This window comes from Salvelinus alpinus, chromosome 33 (genome assembly GCF_045679555.1).
Source record: "Salvelinus alpinus chromosome 33, SLU_Salpinus.1, whole genome shotgun sequence".
In the NCBI taxonomy this organism is placed as follows: Eukaryota; Metazoa; Chordata; class Actinopteri; order Salmoniformes; family Salmonidae; genus Salvelinus; species Salvelinus alpinus.
In genome coordinates this window covers 25,990,154-26,011,609 of record NC_092118.1, presented here as the reverse complement: position 1 = coordinate 26,011,609, position 21,456 = coordinate 25,990,154, and the positions used below count along the sequence as shown (strand labels likewise).

General features: G+C 47.5%; 1 protein-coding gene across 1 annotated transcript in view; it reads right to left on the bottom strand.

Annotated features, from left to right (window-relative positions):
* Positions 1–1,203: 1,203 nt before the first annotated feature.
* Positions 1,204–21,456, bottom strand: part of LOC139563047 (protein naked cuticle homolog 1-like) — a 37,486-nt gene continuing 17,233 nt past the window's right edge. The window contains exons 4-10 of the mRNA XM_071381304.1: positions 11,559–11,616; positions 8,347–8,453; positions 8,086–8,181; positions 6,490–6,637; positions 4,027–4,108; positions 3,689–3,849; positions 1,204–3,141 (exon numbers count right to left, since the gene is read on the bottom strand). Coding sequence (XP_071237405.1) covers positions 2,603–3,141; positions 3,689–3,849; positions 4,027–4,108; positions 6,490–6,637; positions 8,086–8,181; positions 8,347–8,453; positions 11,559–11,616 — 1,191 coding nt within the window. The 3' untranslated portion in view covers positions 1,204–2,602. The remainder of the gene's footprint in view (positions 3,142–3,688; positions 3,850–4,026; positions 4,109–6,489; positions 6,638–8,085; positions 8,182–8,346; positions 8,454–11,558; positions 11,617–21,456) is intronic.

The following is a 21,456-nucleotide window of genomic DNA, read 5'->3' as shown; positions in this document are numbered from 1 at the left end:
TTTGAAAAGCAAGTCAGGTAAATTGTATATTTATCTTAAAGGGGCAGTGTAGCCAATAGGCAGAGGGTAGAATATTTTGCCTGATTCTCTGTAATAATGGTATGTGAATAATGATGCTTTTCATTTTATAAAGTGGATTCTTGCATCAAACACAACATTTTCAATCACCTCCTTGTCTGAAGGACAAGTGGATAAACAGGTTATTGTCAAGCCCTGCATGTACTTTTCAAAAGTCTCATAGAGAATGTAGGCCTACATTGAACACCACACATTGTCTGCTACTGTAGGCTGAACGATAGAACAGCTATTCCATGTTAACATATTATGGCATGAATTGTCTCCATTGTTTTTGATGGTTGGCCAGTCAAGAAGGCCTACATTATTATCAAATAGCCACAGTAGCCTACTTGACCACTGTTAAAGGTGTACCCTAGCGGGTACAGCCTCAGTGTTCACATTAAACGCACTTCGTAAGTTGCACCGAATTTTCACAATGTTCAAGTTTGCACTCAGCAGACCTGAAATTTGCTCAGTGATGAAAAAAAATAGAGGGAACATTGCTGATTACAGTATTATCCTCTTTACCCTGACCAGATGATACTCGGTCAGGAGCTCCTGGACCCAGATGCAGGCATACCGTAGTGAACTGTCCTAAACAGTGGTGGTTGTAAGGGCTCTGATGGTTCACCTAGGGTGGGAGAAGATCTGAGAGGTCCTGTGTGGTTGGAGCTGCCTGCCCGACAGCAGGCCTTCAGCAGGGTGAGTTATGGTCCTGGTGGAGCCTGCGGGCAGGGCCTGGTGTCACCTAGCACCAGAGGAATGAGACAGACAGCTGAGAGCCTCCACCCCGGGTCCAGCCAGCGTCATAAAGAGAAGCCTTGTTGCCTGAGTGCTGGGGACACATGGCGGCCTGGTGAAACAGGTGCTGACAGCTGGGGACAGGGGGATGCCTCATGAGGGGACAGCGGTTAGGGTCATGTGTTATGATCAGACCTGGAGGATCATGGGACTGCTGTGGATTGTCAACCACCACATACTTATTGAGAAAGAGCCTTACTGTGAACTGCTAACCACAACGATTAGACAGACACTGTTCAGAAGGCAGAGATGTACTTGAGAAGGTGTACACTGACCATTTGTGTGAAAGAACTGTGTGTGGTGATATTAGGTGGTGATATTAGAGGGAGTCAGAGTTGTATCTTTGATGGTCTAAATTGTATACATAGTGGTCTTTCAAGAGGGTACATCGGGAAAATGGGGTTGAGTGAGAAATAAATGTAGATTGTTGATACAAACGTTACATTATAAATAAAGCGTATAATGTTGATAATATATGTACATACAATATGTAGGTAAAACATGTAGGAACGTTTCAACACTATATTACTGCAGATTGTATCATCCTTAAAAAATAGAACAAAATGTAACTGAAAAATAGCATCTGATTAATAACAATAATAATAACACCAACAACTCCATTAATAACACTAGAGGTAGCAGCTGATTACAGTCTTCTATTCTCACTGAACATTTCAACATCGTTCTCTCAGGGAGGGTACTGTATTGCATGTGAGATTCAGGAGCTGGATGATCTTGTCTTCATCATATCCAGCCGATTCCTGTCAGTCCTCTGTTCTGACAGCCCAAAGTGTCTCCAATGCAACTGCACCCACAAGTGCTTTTCAAGTGGTTTTCAGTGGCGACAGGGGTGTCACAGCAGACAGGTAACACATGCTCTCACACACACTGTATATTCATACACACAAATCTCTCTCGCTCTCCAAACCAGACCCTCACCTCTCATTCCCCAAAACGTAGAGGTATGTGAGGATGGCAGTGCCAGTATGGCTTCGTGAAGTCAGCTAGTCCATCAGAGTAGAGGGTTTCAGAGAACCAGACAGACAGAGAGGGATGAGAGGATGGCAGTGCCAGTATGGCTTCGTAAAGTCACCTAGTCCATCAGAGTAGAGGGTTTCAGAGAACCAGACAGACAGAGAGGGATGAGAGGATGGCAGTGCCAGTATGGCTTCGTGAAGTCAGCTAGTCCATCAGAGTAAAGGGTTTCAGAGAACCAGACAGACAGAGAGGGATGAGAGGATGGCAGTGCCAGTATGGCTTCGTAAAGTCACCTAGTCCATCAGAGTAGAGGGTTTCAGAGAACCAGACAGACAGAGAGGGATGAGAGGAGTCCTCTGAAGGATTACAGCCAAGTCTCTTATCTCCTTCTGTTCCTCTCAGGCTCCCCTGTTACATCCCTCTGCCCTGTCCTGCTCCTGGTTCCTGGCACACCTGAAGACCAAGACACTGTCCCGCTGCCTCACAGGGACTCTTCATGCCTCGACAACCCCATAATAACCCTCTCACCCTGCACCTCTCCCTGTCTGTCCAACTCCTCTTGATGTCCTGTCCTCTTAGCCCACAGGGCCATGCAAGACCCAACTCCCCCAAACAGTGACACAGTTCTGGCTGTGCTGTTGCTGTGCTGTGTGGGAGGGGCCTGTCTGTCTGTAGAGTCTACTGGCCTGGCAGTGGAGCCAGGTTGAGGTGGGGCTGTGAGAAGGTGCTCTGGGGCCGGGGGCAGCAGGGCAGGGAGCTGGCTGCCTCAGGACTGGTAGAAGTGGTGGTAGTGGTGGTGGTGTTCATGGTGGTGATGATGCTCGTGCCTTTGAACCATCTGGGCCAGCCCTCCTTCATAGAGCAGCACACTGGGTAGGACCCTCACCTGCTCCTTCTCCACCACAGGCCCCACTGGAGCCCCCTGGGCTTGGTACTGCTGCTGGCCCTCCTTGGCCCTCTGCTTGTGCCTGCGGTAGGGGGCTGAGGACTGGTGGGGGGGGGCCTGGCTGGGTAGGGCCGGGGGAGGTGGGGCCCCTCTGCTCCTCATCACCCTGCCCGTGGTGGTCTGTGTGGGGTGCGTCCGGCTGTGGGTCTTGGGGGAGCGCAGGGCGTGTTTACCTGAGTCTTTACTCGGTCGTGGGGGACAAAGGGTGTCAGGGCCTGGGGCGGCACAGCTCTCCATGGCCACCTGTGAGCGACGGTGGTGGGAGTAGGTGTGGCCGTTCTCTGGTTCATGAGAGCGAGACCTGGTCTGGTTCGATGGTCGGGTCTGTGGCTCTGCTTTCACAGGCTCTGTGGTGGGGGCTGGAGAGGGGAGAAATACAGGTCAGGATAAATAACCCATGATGGGTCAATTGATACATCACTAACTTCATTGAAAGACTGAGAACTCATAAACGTTAATATTACTAGTTCCAATACTATTTTAATGCCTTTTTCCATTTTTTCTGCTTTATTTTTTTCACGGGACAAAGAGTCTTTTTCTGCTTTGAACTAGAGGGTGTCACACTACAAAAATCCTCCCGTCAACACAGACATTTAAACAAAAGCAGACCCATATTAAACAGAATTTAATTCACTTCATGATGAGACCTGGCCCCTGAAGACATATCGTATTGTGCCCTGGTGGGTCCAGATGTTTTACTGGCCAGACCTGCCTGCCTGTATCCCTCCAAGCAGGTGCTGGGGTAATGAAGGCCTCTCTTTATCTGGACACAGCTTCAAAGTACCCGGGTGCTGTGATCGGTCAGTGCCTCTAGTCTCCAATCTCTCCATCATCACCCCCGGCCCTAGCCCCCCCATCCCTCTGGCTTTCTACCCCCCCCGGACCAGCCCACCTGGGCCAGCTCACCTGCTCCAAAGCGGGATGTGTAATTCTCGATGCCGGCCAGGTCTAGGTAGTGGTTCCTGCGCTCCAGGTTCTCATCCACACAGTGGCGCTGGCAGCCCCGACTCTGACCCTGCTGGGTCAGAACCTGGTGCTGGATAGTGTGGTGGTCACTGTGATGGCGCCTGGAGGGGAGAGAGATGGGACTTTACAACAGCTTGAAGCAGTAGTTTAGCTCTCTAAGATGCATTGCAAAACATACATTCTGTTGGTGTCAAAATAAATGTTATTAGTGTCAAAAATGCACAGATATACATTATTGTCTTGTAAAACATTGATGCAGGCTATACAACATATGTTACCTGAGGAGGGATCGAGACTTCTTCTCCACACTTTTAAGGTCTTCAATGCACTTGTCAGTCTTGGTTCTGGGGTGGGGCATGTCTGTGAGAGAGTGAGCAGGACATTATCAAAAAGAGCAGCCACACACACACACGCATGCATGCATGTCTATTTCTCTCAGAAGAAAGAAACCTTTGTTCACAGTCTTTTACTTTGAAGATCTATAAAAGAGAGAAAACAACAATGTATCATTTATTTACTCCAGGCCTCATATAAGACAAAGAATATATACAGTACCAGTCAAAAGTTAGGACACATCTACTCATTAAAGGGTTTTTCTTTATTTGTACTATTTTCTACATTGTAGAATAATAGTGAAGACATCAAAACTATGAAATAACACATATGGAATCATGTAGTAACCAAAAAAGTGTTAAACAAATCAAAATATATTTGAGATTCTTCAAAGTAGCAACCCTTTTCCTTGATGACAGCTTTGCACATCCCTGGCATTCTCTCAACCAGCTTCACCTGGAATGCTTTTCCAACAGTCTTGAAGGAGTTCCTGCATATGCTGAGCACTTGTTGGCTGCTTTTCCTTCACTCTGCACTCCAACTCATCCCAAACCATCTCAATTGGGTTAGGTCGGGTGGTTGTGGAGGCCAGGTCATCTGATGCAGCACTCCATCACTCTCCTTGGTCAAATAGCCCTTACACAGCCAGGAGGTGTATTTTGGGTCATGGTCCTGTTGAAAAACAAATGATATCCCCTCTGGTTTGCGCTCAGTGGGACTGGTGTAATGCTGCAGAATGATGTGGTAGCCATGCTGTTTAAGTCTGCCTTGAATTCAAAATAAATCACAGACTGTGTCACCAGCATAGCACCCCTACACCACCTCCTCCATGCTTCACGGTGGGAACCACACACGCAGAGAACATCCGTTCACCTACTCTGCGTCTCACAAACAGACGGCGGTTGGAATCAAATCTCAAATTTGGACAGGTTTCCACCAGTCTAATGTCCATTGCTCGTGTTTCTTGGCCCAAGCAAGTCTCTTCTTCTTATTGGTGTCCTTTAGTAGTGGTTTCTTTGCAGCAATTCAACCATGAAGGCCTGATTCACACAGTCTCCTCTGAACAGTTGATGTTTCAATGTGTCTGTTACTTGAACTCTGTGAAGCAATTTCTGAGGCTGGTAACTCTAATGAACTTATCCTCTGCAGCAGAGGTAACTCTGGGTCTTCCTTTCTCGTTGCGGTCCTCATGAGAGCTAGTTTCATCATAGCGCTTGATGTTTTTTTGCGACTGCACTTAAAGCAACTTTCAAAGTTCTTCAAATTTTCCCGGATTGACTGCCCTTCATTTCTTAAAGTAATGATGGACTGTCGTTTCTCTTTGCTTATGTGAGCTGTTCTTTTAACAAATAGGGCTATCTTCTGCATACTACCCCAAACTTGTCACAACACAACTGATTGGCTCAAACACATTAAGGAAAGAAACTCCACAAATTAACTTTTAACAAGGCACACCTGTTAACTGAAAAGCATTCCAGGTGACTACCTCATGATGCTGGTTGAGAGAATGTGCAAAGCTGTCATCAAGGCAAAGGGTGGCTACTTTGAAGAATCTCAAATATAAAATATATTTTGATTTGTTTAACACTTTTTTGGTTACTACATGATTCCATATGTGTTATTTCATAGTTTTGATTTCTTCACTATTAAATAGTAAAAATAAAGAAAAACCCTGGAATGAGTAGTTGTGTCCAAACTTTTGACTGGTACTGTATATATAACCCAGAGTTTATTAATGAAGTGAGATATGTTGTGGTTTGAAATTATCATGAAGACAGCTGAAATTAGCATGAAGACAGCCAGCTAATGTTTCGTTTTCAAAGCCTGCTTCTTTTGAATCGCTTGACGTTATAGACACAACAACAGGAAGTAAACAAACAGGGCGTCATATTTCGTAGCAATTAAATAAATAAAAATCTCAATACTTGTTTACCAAGTCGTCAGTTAGAAAAGTTACATTGAATGTAGCTATATTTTACCGACAGCTCTGAGAAGTTGGGGGTGAGGGAGAAGAAGAAACACTTTGGAGAAAAATAAAATGGTTGTGGATATCAAAAGGAGTTGGTGCATCTCTTAAGGTTTCTTTCAGAGTATTTGAAGGCACTGGGGGGTTCTCAGCTCTGTCACTACTCCCATCATTAAAAATTAACCCCATTGTGCCGGAGAGATGGAGCAATGGAAGAAATGGAGACAGAGGCAGAGAGAGAGAGAGGAGTCTGACATGCCTGAAGCAGGTGCCTTTCCGCATGACAACAAACAAGACTCTGGATGTGCTGACAGCAGAACAGTCAAGTAGGGGAGCCCAAAGAGCACCGTTCTCTCTCCTCCCTCTCTCCCCCTTCTGGTCCCCTGTCTCCCCATCCTCCCTCCCTCCCAGCCCTGTGATCCTCTCCCAGCCCTGTGGTTACCTGCGGGGCCCTGAGTGCAGCTCCGCCAGCGCTGGCTGGAGTCGGGGGCCACGGAGAGCTTGACCCGCAGTGTCTTGCTGCTGCTGGGGGAATGGTTGACCGACGTGTCCACCACCTCATAGATGGTGTGGAGCAGGCTGGTGATGTCCTGAGGGGGGAGGGAGAGAGAAAGCGCGAGATGGTCTGAGTTAGTGCACAGCCAACAACTCAGTTACTGTAGTCTGTCTAGCATGTTACAGGCAAACAGGAGAGATGAAGAGAAGAACATGCTGAGTTGTCAGTTGTTTTATTTCAGTGTTCTCCATGTAAAGTGATCAGGCAGGGAGTACAAAGAGGGAGTACAAAGATGGGATAAATGCATGACAAGATATGTCTGGGAGATGGGAGGAGAAGTGCTAAAAGATTAACTAATGCACAACCCACTCTATAGCAGCTCTGCTCTTAATAGATAGAGCCTTCATTACCCTTTCTCTCTGTAGGCTTCTTATGGTGGTTAGTGTAACTTTGGAAGTAGTTCAATTAAGAGCTTTTAAAAGTATTCTTCCTCTCAATATCTCTCTCTTTCTCACTCTTTGAATGAGTCGAGTAGCTGAGGGCCATAGCACAGACCTTTGCCTCAGAGCTAAGAGTCAGACATAGACAGAATAAGAAAGAGAGAACATAAGAGGGAAAATCCTGTAGGATGGGATTCCTGTAGAAAGGCCGAATAACAGCCACACAAAGTCAGTGAGCACAGAGCAGACATCTGAAATCTGTACTCGCTTAAGTCTTTAAAAGCCTGTTCAGGAAGAGAGCAACATGAACATCCACAGATGGATCAATAGCATAGTATGTTTAATTATACATATTTCAAGTCTTGTTAGCATTTTCCCTCTGAAGGTAATTACTGCATTTCTACTAATGTTCCCTGGACCGCCACTGCCAAGAAAAGGGGCTTACAAAACCACTCAGAAATTGGGACCTTTTGGGCCTGTTAGCCTAGCTTCTGCTCTCACTCCTCTAAAACGTCCAAATGCCTGCATTCCTATTGCCTTGCCTCTCTCTGAATGCAACATAAAGGCCTATTATGAGCTCTTTGGGGACTGGTACCAGATACCGTTTCAAACACTAAGACGCAAAAAAGCCTCCTGTCATTTTTAGTTTCCATTTTTTCATACGTCTGAAGAAATAAAGAAAGGGAGCTGGAGAAGAAAGCTATTTCCTTCTTCTTCTTCTTTTTGTGTGAGCTGCCGCCTGATGTGCCGCTGGAGATCCAACCATCCCACCACACAGAGGACAGCTTCAGTCTCTTCACACCGTTTCAACTCAGCTCTCCAAAAATACAGGCCTCTCTGACTGCACTGCTCAGATCTTTACAAGGCAGCAGCCCGCCACTAGGTATCTATCGCTGGAAAGGAAAAAGTCTCTTTGGTTCCTAGTGGCTGTATTATTGAAATGGATGAATGTAACTTCATCTGATTGTGTCTCACTTAGTCTATGTATGTGTATGTGTGTATTAGATTGAAAGAGGAAAAGATCATGAGCGGGTAAAGAAAAGGAAAGTGCCCTGTTATGCGTTAGAGTATGTTTGAATATAAAATATGTTTGAACCCTTACCTCTCTGGTGACCTTGCCATTGTTGTCAAAATCATACAGCGTGAACGTCCACTCCTGTCTGTTGTCTTCCTCTACAGAGACGGCACACTCAAGCTCCTGAAACGAATCGCATTGCAATATAAGTATCAATACATTCTTGACTGTGTGCAAGATGTGCCTTCATTCCATCCCTGAAAGAGTATTATATTGTCGCTCTAGTTTTTCCCAGAAGCACTAATAAATGGTCCATGTTGGTGGTTCACAGTTCAACTTCACACTCACTTCAAACTGAAGCTGTTTCTGTGTGCCTGTGGGCGCCTGGCTCGCTCTCCCCTGCATCTTCTCCTCCACACAGCAACTGTCCACCGTCTTCTCCGGGGGCAGAGCCACTGTAAGAACACACACGCAACCAAATGATCAAATACAAGTTTACTGGTCGCGTACACAGTTTAGCAGATGTTGTAGCAGGTGCAGCGAAATGCTAATGTTACTAGCTCCTAACAATGCAGTAAAATGTCAAATAAAATGTAAGGAAAGAAAATACAAAAAAAGACAAGAAATCAACAACGGCGGGACGGATCTGATTAACAACCCAAATAGCACTGTAGCAGTAATCAAATGCAAACTATATGTATGTACACCGGGAGAATGTACACAAGATCAACTAAGAATGATATGTATAGCAGTAGATATATTACAGTAAGCTACGTCAAGAATCCAGTGTATAAATAAGCATAAGGCACAGACACAAAATACTTCGGGGCTTGGATGCAAATCATTGCCATGGGAAAGTGCTAGCATAGCCCCAGGAATGGGAGAGGAGGTGGATGAATAGAACATGGAACTGAACAGACATAACATGCCCTACATGCCAAGAACAGGACATGATGCTACTGTATAATGTGGCTTAAGATACTACATTCTAAAGTGGGAACATCATCTGATCTGAACATCAAAGAACCCCATGGGAGCCCTGCCTCGGTCTCTGTGCCCACTGTAGCTGAGCTCATAATGCTGGATGTTTCACTGAGTATTATAGCTTCCAGACATATAGCTCAGACACACAGCGCCCATAGGGAGGCCTCACCTCGTCTGTCACACACACATCCTATTCCACCGCTACGCACATCCTCATCAACAGTAGGCCCCAACTACAGTATCAAACCCTTATAGTGTGTCAGCCCACAAACATCTCCTACTGTAACATGTCACAGTCCTTTCATATCCTCTCATCACATCCTAATCCAACTAAAACCTCTGAGATGTTTCAGACCTGGGTACTACAAATGAAAGAGAGACTGATAGGCCACGGGCAGAGGCCATGAATACACAGTCGCTCCATGGGTCCAAGTAGTGCACTATTTACAGAATAGGGTGGCATTTCATTGGGACGCAGTTGGTGGCCATTTGGTTTTGCTCCTGCCCGACCAATCAGGAGATGGCTGGGTTACTGCGCATGCACACACACACACACACACACACACACACACACACACACACACACACACCTCCCCCCCAACCCCATGTTGCACTTTGAAGTTCCATTCTCAAACCTTTTGGCCGAGGATCAGACCAGCCGGCTGTAAAACAGAATCACTAATTAATTAAGCCAAGTCAAATCTGAAACAGCGTTTGTTGTGGTCGCCAAAGGAGCAGACAGACACAACAGCCTCGTTCTCTTTCCTCCGTATCCAAGCAGATCAAAGAGAGAGGAACATGTCTGTCCCGTCTCCCGTCCCCTCGGCTGCAGGCACAATGAAAGGCAGCGTCCTGGGGAGCAAAAACTTTTTGAAGGTGGAAAATTGAACCCTGTCTTTTGATCATCACAGATGCTCAAAGGTACCATTGTACCATGCGAGGGGGCAAATCTGTTGGGTAACAAGCCCAATGTGGAGATGGTGATGCTCATCTCCAGGCTAATGAAAAGACCCAGAGGAATACTGTAGGCTATGTCCCAGAGGGCACCCTATTCCCTATGTAGACATAATCTGCTATCTCCCTCTCAGACTGACCCCCTCATCACTGAAATACAGTCGGCCTGCTCTTTATGAGTGGAACTAAATGCTGCCAGAGGATTGGCTGGTGATCTGATGGGAGTGGAGGAGGGACTGGGCTGGGACTCTCACAATGCCATCATGCCTGATCCAACAGCCCTGCCATTACACACACAAGACCGCTGTCACACACTCTCAGACCATCCACACAGAAGTGAAAGCTGAGAGTCAAGCAAGTGTGACCAGACACAGAGATACAGGTTTATACAGCTGTTTGGGATTTCTAAGCCTCAGTTAATGGCCTTGTGAAAACTACATTTGAAAAGGCACAGAGGATGTAATTGCAAGATCCAAAGAGTCAAAACACACTACCATCTTGGATCCCTTTTGCTTCATCCCTCTTTGCAATTTTGCCAGCAAGTTCTTTTTTAATCCTCACAAACTTTCTTTGAAAATGCTTACTGAAGACCTGAGGAAAGACAAGCTTTCATATGTGCTTTGGCCTAACGATCATCTGTAACCTCTCTCTAGCTCTCTATGTCTGTCCACTTTCATTCCTGGGATATAAAGAATCAAAAAGCCGGAATGCTCCATAACGGCTTTCATTCAAGTTTAAATGTGATTTAAGAAATCTGTTAGTGAACCCCCAGGTCTAAAGAAGAACTACTTTGATAATAAGATGTCTCTCATAAGTTCTGACTGAAATGTACCTCAAATAGTACTTACAGAGTCTGTAAGAGAACCATGGTGTGTCTACTCCTCTTAGAATGAGGGGAAGAGAAAGGGACCAAGATGGCTCCTAAGCTGACACGGAGGGATTTTGACATGAACAAGGTCTGGTGTGTGGTCATCTAACATGATCATAATTACATGTTCTATAATAGGTTGTATTTATAGTGCTTTTCACCAGGTCTTTAGGCACTTTTATGAGGAGAGGACAGTGATGAGGACCAAAGCATACCTGGCCCACCCCTTAAAATAAACAAGCCTGAGCTAGCTCAACTCAACGACAAAACTAGCCAGCCGAGACACCCTGACCCACATATCTGGGCTGGTCCCATCCCAGTCTCCCCTGCTGCCAGTTAGGTAGCACAACAGAGCTCTGGGCTGGTCCCATCCCAGTCTCCCCTGCTGCCAGTTAGGTAGCACAACAGAGCTCTGGGCTGGTCCCATCCCAGTCTCCCCTGCTGCCAGTTAGGTAGCACAACAGAGCTCTGGGCTGGTCCCATCCCAGTCTCCCCTGCTGCCAGTTAGGTAGCACAGAGGTCTGGTGCTCTTTTCAGATGAAGGGGGAGGCCTTCCACCCTGATTCCTTAATCCAAGATCACACCACACAGGGGAAAACAGAATAGATGGAGGTGGGTTGCAAAGCACAGAGGGGGAGGGGAGGGCCGGGTGAGAGAAAGGGAGGAGGAAAGGAGAAGGTAGGTAAAGGGGGAGGGGTTCCATACATCCACCTCATCAGCACATTTCAGGAGCTTAGTGGGGGGGGGGTCATACCTTCTAAACGGTAATGTTCATCACCGATCCCCTCTGCACACGCCTTGTCCAACACATCCTGGAGAAAGAGAAACAGAGACACATTTATTGTAGTGTATTTGTCACGGACCATGCACAACAAATATATATTCCACCAGATTTAGCTACAGTTTATTTCCATGTTTGTTGTCATACATACAGTAAAGAGGAAGAGTATAGTCAGCATATAAACAAACTATTCTAGATGGACACTGGAGATCTACATTAGAGCCGCCAATACATACTGACATGGCTAAATCCAAATGACAGTATTCAGCTCTATATATTTGTTTGACAACTGTGAGTTGAAGCTGAGCAGAACCAGAAAGTTAGAGAAGACAGTACTGTAATTGAAGAATCTAAACAGAGTGAGCATACGACTGACTGCCACTGACACACGTACTGTGTGTCAGTGGCAGTCAGTCGTACGCTCACTCTGGAGTTGGTCAAAGAACGGCCTCAATCACTGGTCACAATTACACTCCTCCTGTGGGGAATTGTGGGTTGTCTGAGGTTATTTCCGTGACGGGGTCTATCGACATTGGGGGTAGCGATACGCTGGTGAGATTGTTTTTTCAGTCCACCCGACCCGAGCCCCTCTCCTCTCCTGGCAGCCGTGTCTGAGTGCATACCAATGGGACTGCGTGATATGTGAGCACAGTTCTTCACCATGGAAAATGCCAACTCAGGTGTCTCCGTGGTATTAAAGTCATCTGGCCCAATAACCATTACACACACACACCCTTGATCCGAGAGTTCTCTTTCACACACACCCCTGATTTACACATACACCCTCTTTTACACACAGATCAGAAAAAGCTCTCTCTCTCGCTCTGGCATAGACATACACAATACTGAAAACACTCTCACACCTTAAACCTACAGAGATATAAACCCAGAGACATACTAACTACATTATAAACACAGTGCACTCTATCCCTTGTGTGAAGTACCTACTCCAGCAATCAAATGAAAAACCACTAAAACAACACCTGAGCTGCTTGATCTAGTCTATGTGGAGCTACTAGCTCTCTCTCTCCTCTGTGTTAAAGAGGGGGATTTATGAGAGTGAGAAGGTGTGGGAGGGATTTGGGTTTAATCCAGTAGAGAGGTAGAGTTCAGCTGGTGTGATCCTAGCCCAGTCAGCCTAGTAGAGCAGCTCTGCAGTGTACCCAGTGGGGTGGCCCCTCAGGAGGAGTGTACACCACATCACTGACTGACTGACTAACTATAGTGCACTAAATATGGAGTAGGGTGCCATTTGGGACACTGCTTGAGTGAGGCTGTCTGAATCATTAAAACCTCCTCAGGATGTAGCCAGGTTCCTCTCTCTCCCTCTGAGCTGAAACCTTACCAGCCTGCTATTTAAACTAGGCCTGACCCAGGCGAATTTGGTCAGGCCCAAAAGAAGCCAGCCCAAGAGATAAAAATCAGACACTGACTGTGTGGAAAGATTGAGAGTGGAGATCGAGAGAAGAGGGGAGTGGGTGGTGGGGAGGTGGGACGGTGGGGAGAGAGTTATATGAAGCGGTGTTGTGTTGCTGCTTAGGCGCTCAGCCCCTGCCTACTTTGCGAGGCAGCCAGCAGAGCAGTCTGCAGCAGACAGGGTAAGTAACAGGAGAGGCTCTCCATGTGTACGCTGCTTTAAAAGATATCCCTGTCCAACAAGAACACACTCAGAGACCTGAATGTCTCAACACTGCTGAAATCCTGCTGCCAACACACATCTGTAAAGCATTTCTGAATGCCTTGTATTTACAGATCCTCAGCGGGGGGCTCTGAATGTAGTACAGATTAAGCTGTAGTGTGTGTGTGTGTGTGTGTGTGTGTGTGTGTGTGTGTGTGTGTGTGTGTGTGTGTGTGTGTGTGTGTGTGTGTGTGTGTGTGTGTGTGTGTGTGTGTGTGAGAGAGAGAGAGAGAGAGAGTGAGAGAGTGAGAGAGTGAGAGAGTGAGAGAGTGAGAGAGTGAGAGACGGAGCTGCAGTCAGATGGTTGTCCCTGAGTGGCGTCAGGACTATCTCTGCAGGTCAGGCAGAGTTCTTCAGGTCAGAGGAGGAGGGCTCTGGAGCGCCAGCTGACAACTTAATTGTCAGTAGTACTGCAGCCAGCATTGGCGCCACAGAGCTCCAGGTCTACAGTACTCTTCACAATTAAGGTCCAGGCCTGTACAGTAACTCCAGCCCAGCCCCCAGCCTCCTTCCATAAACCCCCAGAAAAATCCCCCCTCAATCAACATTCCTCCAGCCTCTTACACTCAGTATTGAGTCGAGAACATTTTCTGTTTTTGATGAATGACACAAAATGGAGGGATTAGCCAAGAACATGAGAACAGGAGAAAGAGGAATGTGCTAATTGGTTGTTGTCTGTGATGATGGATGGCAACAGTATTATTAGTATGCTGGGGTTACTCCGGGATCTGCTCTTGGCATCTCTGCTTAATGTTGAAAATGTTCTTATACATTCAGTAAAAAAAAACGTATTGTTTCTCTCTCTCACTCCCTTTGCCCCTCTATCACCACCTCACCCCCTTTCTCGCCCCCTTCTCGTTTCTCTCACTTCCTCTCCCCTGCCCCTCTCCCCTCTCGTTCCTCTCTCACCCCCTTCTCGTTTCTCACTCACTCCCCATCACTCACTCCCCCTCTCCATCACTCACTCCCCCTCTCCTCTCACTCACTCCCCCTCTCTCCCCCTCACTCCCTCTCTCCTCCCCTCTCACTCACTCACTCCTCCCCTCTCACTCACTCACTCCTCCCCTCTCACTCACTCCTCCCCTCTCCTCACCCCCCCTCCTCACTCACTCACTCCCCCTCTCCTCACTCACTCACCCACTCCTCTCCTCACTCACCCACTCCCTCCCTCTCCTCACTCACTCACCCACTCCCTCTCCTCACTCACTCCCTCTCCTCACTCACTCCCTCTCCTCTCCCTCTCCTCTCCCTCTTCTCACTCCCTCTCCTCTCACTCTGCTCACTCCCATTTTTCCTCCCTCACTCTCTCTCCCCCTCTCTTCACTCACTCACTCCCCCTCTCTTCACTCACTCACTACCCCTCTCCACTCACTCACTCAATCCCCCTCTCCACTCACTCACTCACTCAATCCCCCTCTCCACTCACTCACTCACCTCAATCCCCCTCTCCACTCACTCACTCACCTCAATCCCCCTCTCCACTCACTCACTCAATCCCCCTCTCCACTCACTCACTCACTCAATCCCCCTCTCCACTCACTCACTCACTCACTCAATCCCCCTCTCCACTCACTCACTCACTCAATCCCCCTCTCCACTCACTCACTCACTCAATCCCCCTCTCCACTCACTCACTCACTCAATCCCCCTCTCCACTCACTCACTCAATCCCCCTCTCCACTCACTCACTCAATCCCCCTCTCCACTCACTCACTCACTCAATCCCCCTCTCCACTCACTCACTCACTCAATCCCCCTCTCCACTCACTCACTCACTCAATCCCCCTCTCCACTCACTCACTCACTCAATCCCCCTCTCCACTCACTCACTCACTCACTCAATCCCCCTCTCCACTCACTCACTCACTCAATCCCCCTCTCCACTCACTCACTCACTCAATCCCCCTCTCCACTCACTCACTCACTCAATCCCCCTCTCCACTCACTCACTCACTCAATCCCCCTCTCCACTCACTCACTCACTCAATCCCCCTCTCCACTCACTCACTCACTCATCCCCCTCTCCTCTCACTCACTCAATCCCCCTCTCCACTCACTCACTCACTCAATCCCCCTCTCCACTCACTCAATCCCCCTCTCCACTCACTCACTCACTCAATCCCCCTCTCCACTCACTCAATCCCCCTCTCCACTCACTCACTCACTCAATCCCCCTCTCCACTCACTCACTCACTCAATCCCCCTCTCCACTCACTCACTCACTCAATCCCCCTCTCCACTCACTCACTCACTCAATCCCCCTCTCCACTCACTCACTCAATCCCCCTCTCCACTCACTCACTCACTCAATCCCCCTCTCCACTCACTCACTCACTCAATCCCCCTCTCCACTCACTCACTCACTCAATCCCCCTCTCCACTCACTCACTCACTCAATCCCCCTCTCCACTCACTCACTCACTCAATCCCCCTCTCCACTCACTCACTCACTCAATCCCCCTCTCCACTCACTCACTCACTCAATCCCCCTCTCCACTCACTCACTCACTCAATCCCCCTCTCCACTCACTCACTCACTCAATCCCCCTCTCCACTCACTCACTCACTCAATCCCCCTCTCCTCTCACTCACTCAATCCCCCGCTCCTCTCACTCACTCAATCCCCCTCTCCTCTCACTCACTCAATCCCCCTCTCCTCTCACTCACTCAATCCCCCTCTCCTCTCACTCACTCAATCCCCCTCTCCTCTCACTCACTCAATCCCCCTCTCCTCTCACTCACTCAATCCCCCTCTCCTGTCACTCACTCAATCCCCCTCCCCTCTCCTCTCACTCCCCCTCTCCTCTCCTCCATCACTCCCTCTCTCCTCCATCACTCCCTCTCTTCTCCATCACTCCCTCTCTTCTCCATCACTCCCTCTCTCCTCCATCACTCCCTCTCTTCTCCATCACTCCCTCTCTCTCCATCATTCCCTCTCTTCTCCATCACTGCCTCTCTCCTCCATCACTGCCTCTCTCCTCCATCACTGCCTCTCTCCTCCATCACTGCCTCTCTCCTCCATCACTGCCTCATCACCACTCCCTCCCTCCTCCATCACTCCCTCTCATTTCTCTCATCCCCTCATCAAAAGACCTGGCCGCTAAATGGCAGGAGGAATATGATAAGAGAAACAACAGAACTAGGCAGAAAAAATCATTTGAAGTATATTTTTTCTCTTCTACTTTCTAGAATGTGCTGTTCAGAGAACTGGGCAATTCGACACACACTCAAAGTTTGAACTCAGACCAGAACTACCCTAAATTCCCCATCTTAAAATTCCTCTGGTCCTAGCAGTGAAGTGACAATGTATCTCGTTCTTTCTTTCAGGGCCATGTCCCAAAGGAACAATAAGGCCACTCTCTTTGTCCAGCAGCTCCAGGGCCTGTTGTGGCCCCGTCAGCAGGCATTAATGGAGCTACAATAACACTTTCAGTGAGGCTCAGGTCCTCACCAGGCAGGCAGAGGGCTGGATCAGCTTTATTCAGCGCTATGAGAATGAAGTTTAATCCCCTGAACCTCACGTCTGACTCTGGTGGTGACACTCTGAGCACTCCATTGTCTTCAGCGCCTCCCTGCCACCTCAGCATCTTCATTTAGATCAATGGAGGACCTGGCCCAGGCCCGCACCCCTCAGGCCCTCACCCTTCTCTACTGTGGGACTGACTGCTCTTTTCTTCCTGGGGACCTCACAGGGACCCCACAGCTCCCAGGTTTGAGGATTTGGGAATACTGACTAGTGACCTATGTCCTCTTTTAGGGGGTTCTAAAAAAGGTTTAGGACTTGTTTTAGTTCATTGATGGATTCTTGGCTGGCTCAATAGATGAAAGATTTCACACAGGATGCTTACTGATTTTTTAAAATTCACACTTCAAAGTTGTTTCATCCTCTGCTTCAGGGCCAATGTGGGATTCAATACACAAGTGACGATATCAAAGAATAATTTATACTATTCTTAAAATGTTCTTCAGTGATAGCATCTTTTGTTCAGCCAACCTTTATTCTTTATCTTCAATGACCGTGTTTTCCACTGGCTATAAGCATGGTAATCAGCTGACCTTAAAAGAGCCATCCATCTTGACCTGTCGTGTCAGGCCAATGAGCCAATCACAGGCCTGTCTGGTGACCTTTGTCTTATGTGGGGTCAAGGGTCACAATAGGAGTGCAGCTTAAGGCAAACAGAGTCAGGGACAAGGCCAAGAGCTGCACCACTTTGATCATCTCAAGTAGACCTCAATGAACACTGCATCTTCCTGTATCTTTCATACCTTCAGTAACCGTCTTCCATACTATATATGCTAATCAAATGTGCTTCCCTGGTCTAACTCTATACACAAAAAAAAGTGACGGCCCAGCTGCTCATTTAAGCAATAGTCGAGGAGAATGAATTGCTCAGATGATGAACATTGCGTGATACTGTACGTGTAAAGGTCTTTTGGCTTTTTTCCCCTGTGTGTTCACGACTGGTGTTATGGAGTGTTTATGAAGGTTTTACGAAGACTACAGTGAAGTGTCACTTTCCCAGCGCTGCAGAACGTATTTGGGCGCTACGCCAGAGCTTCAGAGTATCATGAAAGGCTGTAAGCACATGAACAAGCCTCTTTCCTCCAACGATTGGGACCACCAAAAACAATTTTCCAGACATGATGTTTAATGTTCTGTGGAAACCAAAGTTTAAAGCATTTTGCTTTCAACAGGAGCCAGACCCTTCAGAGCGTCTTCTCTTCTGGGCTTGGAGGATGGAGGATTGTATGGCCCCAGTGTGTTTTAAAGTTGTTAAAGCCCCTTCACAGAAAGTGATTTATTCCTAGAGCAGGAACACAGTGTGACTATGCTGCATTACAGCATCCCAGCTAGCTACATCAGTAATGGACAGGCTGCCCGCTCCGTCTACTAGGGTCGTTTGATTTGACCTTTGAATCAAAATGGCGGACCCACGTCAATGAGACACATAAATATGAATTTGAATAAGGGTAAATAAAGGAAAACCCAGATTTGCGTATTTACAAATAATCATATTTTTAAGAACTAACATTGAGAGTTGAGAGTTTGAGAGTTTAAGTGAGCCAAGAGGGCCAAGGAACCACTGACTGCAGGGGTGAAGAGCAAATCATAGACTGACTGAAGTTTGGCAAGTTAGGGCATGAGGTTGACATGGGGAACCGCAAGCCTTACCCAGGCACTGTGTTCACAGACAGACTGGGCCGTGTGTGTGTACGTGCGCGTGTGCATAAGTGCGTGTGTAATTACATGTGTGTGACTGTGTGGTTGTGAGCGCATTCAGTGTATGAGTGCGTGTGTAACTACCATGTGTGTGTTTACGTGTGTAAGTGTGGGGTTGTGGAAAGTCCTATAAGGCCCTGGTCTCTACGCGCGGCCGACAGCTACCCCTGATCGTGCGCCAGCCAGCCGGGGCGCAGGGCTCGGTGGAGGCAAACAGGAGGCCTCAGGAGCAGCGTTGGGTTGGAGCAGTGTTACTAGCACTCCTTCAAAACCCAGGAAAAATCTCATTATGAGAGTGAAGCGTTGGGTTGGGTGCATCCCGCTGCTCTTTGCTCTCCTCTCCCAGGCAGTGCTGGAACTGGAGAACACCTTCAGGTCTTACACTGGAGCAAGACAGGCCCACGATGCCGAGCAGGGAGGGAAACAACACATGGATGGCCATTTAGGGAATGTGAGGAAGACAGAGCGAGGAAGACAAGAGAGAGGGGAGAACAAGGGAATGGTTGGTGGCCATATTTGTCTGGTTGTCTGTCTGTTAGGCCTGCTGGGTCCTTTTGACAGAGAGACAGAGGATCACAGCCCACAGGCCTCACCCAAAGCCAGAGGAAATGTAACCTTTATTTAACTAGGCAAGTCAGTTAAGAACAAATTCTTATTTACAATGATGGCCTACACCGGCCAAACACGGACGACGCTGGGCAAATTGTGCACCGCCCTATGGGACTCCCAATCACGGCCGGTTGTGATACAGCCTGGATTCAAACCAGGATGTCTGTAGTGACACCTCTAACACTGGGATGCTGTGCCTTAGACCGCTGCGCCACTAGGGAGCCCAGGTTTTAAAAAAGGAAAAGGGTTTTATATGTAGAAATTGTCCAGGTGATACAACAACTAAGTCAAGACAGGGTTATGAATAACCTCGAAAACCACACCACAGCTAATATCTGAAATGTATACTGTATATAAATTCAATTCATAATGAAAGAAATCAACTAAAACTGCTAGTTTTTAAAGCCAAGACATTTCCAAATGGCTTGGTGACAATACTATATAGGTTGCAGCACACAAATGGCTGACGTTGAAATCTTAGAACTAAAACAACAAAAAGTATATTGGTTTTAGGGCTGCAAATGAGCTTAAGGTGTAGTGTTACTGGAGCAGGACCTCGAGAGGAAATGCCCATCCCCTCTCCGCCCCCAACAGAGTAAGCTGAGACACTCCGGAGGCTGGTTCAAAGGTTTGGGTCTGGTGCTGTGACTATATCCTTGAGAAGGGGGATCCGGATCAAAGAGCTAGAAGTGCAGTGACCCTTTTAATTGTGTGGTACTGTTTGGAAAAATAGAAAGCATCAGACAACAGACAGCATCTTAGAACTAGGTTGAAAACTGAGTCAAATGGGGTGGAACTACATGGACTTGTCCAATAATAAATGCAAATTTGTGTTTTCTGTTGCCATAATGAACATGACCCAAGACTCAGCTTCAGTTCTTCATATGAACCGCTCCTCCTCCTCACTCGTCTCTACCTGACATTTAACAGCCACATTCAGACAAGGCGGCACGTACTGACAAAACGACGGCTTGAGATCGTTCCAAGATAGAAAGTGTTGTTGTGAGGTAGTGAACGGAGCACTGCCTCTAAGCATGGCTTCAAAAAGGATCGGTTTGCACACATGAAATTAAGATCTCAGATAATCATATACCGTAGCGAACCTGGCAGGAGACAAAGACACATCTACCAGGGAGGAGAAAGCTGACAGCCAATTATTGTGCAACACATCTGTTAGATCAACAGCCATCTCTGGGTGCCTGTGCGCTGAGTAAACATAATGTAGGTGTCTGCATGTAGAACTCTGAGCCAGAACCAGAGAGACCTGTTCTGTTGTTCAACTGTGAAGAGCCTATTCTCTCGGGCCAAAACATCTGATGCTACTTTGAGGTATTTCTTGGGTTCCCTCCAAAATCATAGATACTTGGACAGACTCCAACATCATAGATGTTTATTATGCATAACAGCATAAAAGCAGAGGAGAGGCCGTTTGAAATGCCAAGAAGAGACATATCTGTTTTCTTTTACAATGCTATTTGATGCACATTTGATAATCAACTGAACGTTTTTCGCTGAGATCAAAGCATGTCAAGGCAATCCGAGGTTTGATCTTGAGGTTCTTTTCAACTTGTGAGCCAAGTCCAGCCTGATCAGATAAAACCCTCTTCAAGGAAACAAAGAATGTTTCCTTGAACTCTAACTGGACCATAACAACTCACTGACCGAACTCCAGGTCGCCAGTTTGAAACACCATGCCAGATGGTCGGAGGATGACGGTGGCTAATTGGACGCTTCTGAAGGAGCAGAGTGGACCAGACACCTTCATTGCAGTCGGCGAGGTTACGGTGCAGACTCTGCGGCCCCAAGCATGACACTGCTCACTCACAGCACACCCACTTGTCTTCCCTTCCTGCCTGTGACCCCGGAAGGAAATTATTGCCACAGGCTGGGGATTCGTCAGCAGTCAGTCAGTCAGCCAGTCAGGTTGGAGGAAGCTGCCTTATGATGTGTATGGTATGCAGTGAGCAGCACCAGGGCTCTGTGATGGCTACGCTGGGCTGGTTAGGAGAGGTGGAGAGGCCTGGAAGGATGCATGCCAGTGGGCTTAGCATCATATCTCTAGTTAACTGGACAGGTCACACACAGACAGCTCTCAACACTGGGAAGGGGGAAAAAGTCCTGTGATTGGAAGAGTTGTGGTGTCCAACCTCATGGATTAATGCTGGTATGTTTAGTGACATTTGGTGTGTCTGTGCAGACCATAACATTGCTGAATGTGATGCCTTTGGATCCCAGATTTAACTCATGGGCCTGGAGAGAGAACATTGTGTGTGCATGAGCGTGCCTGCTTGCATGTGTGCCCGTCTGCGTGAATCCAGCTCTGTTGACAGCGCCCCCAGAAGACTCCTCCCCCAATGACTGGC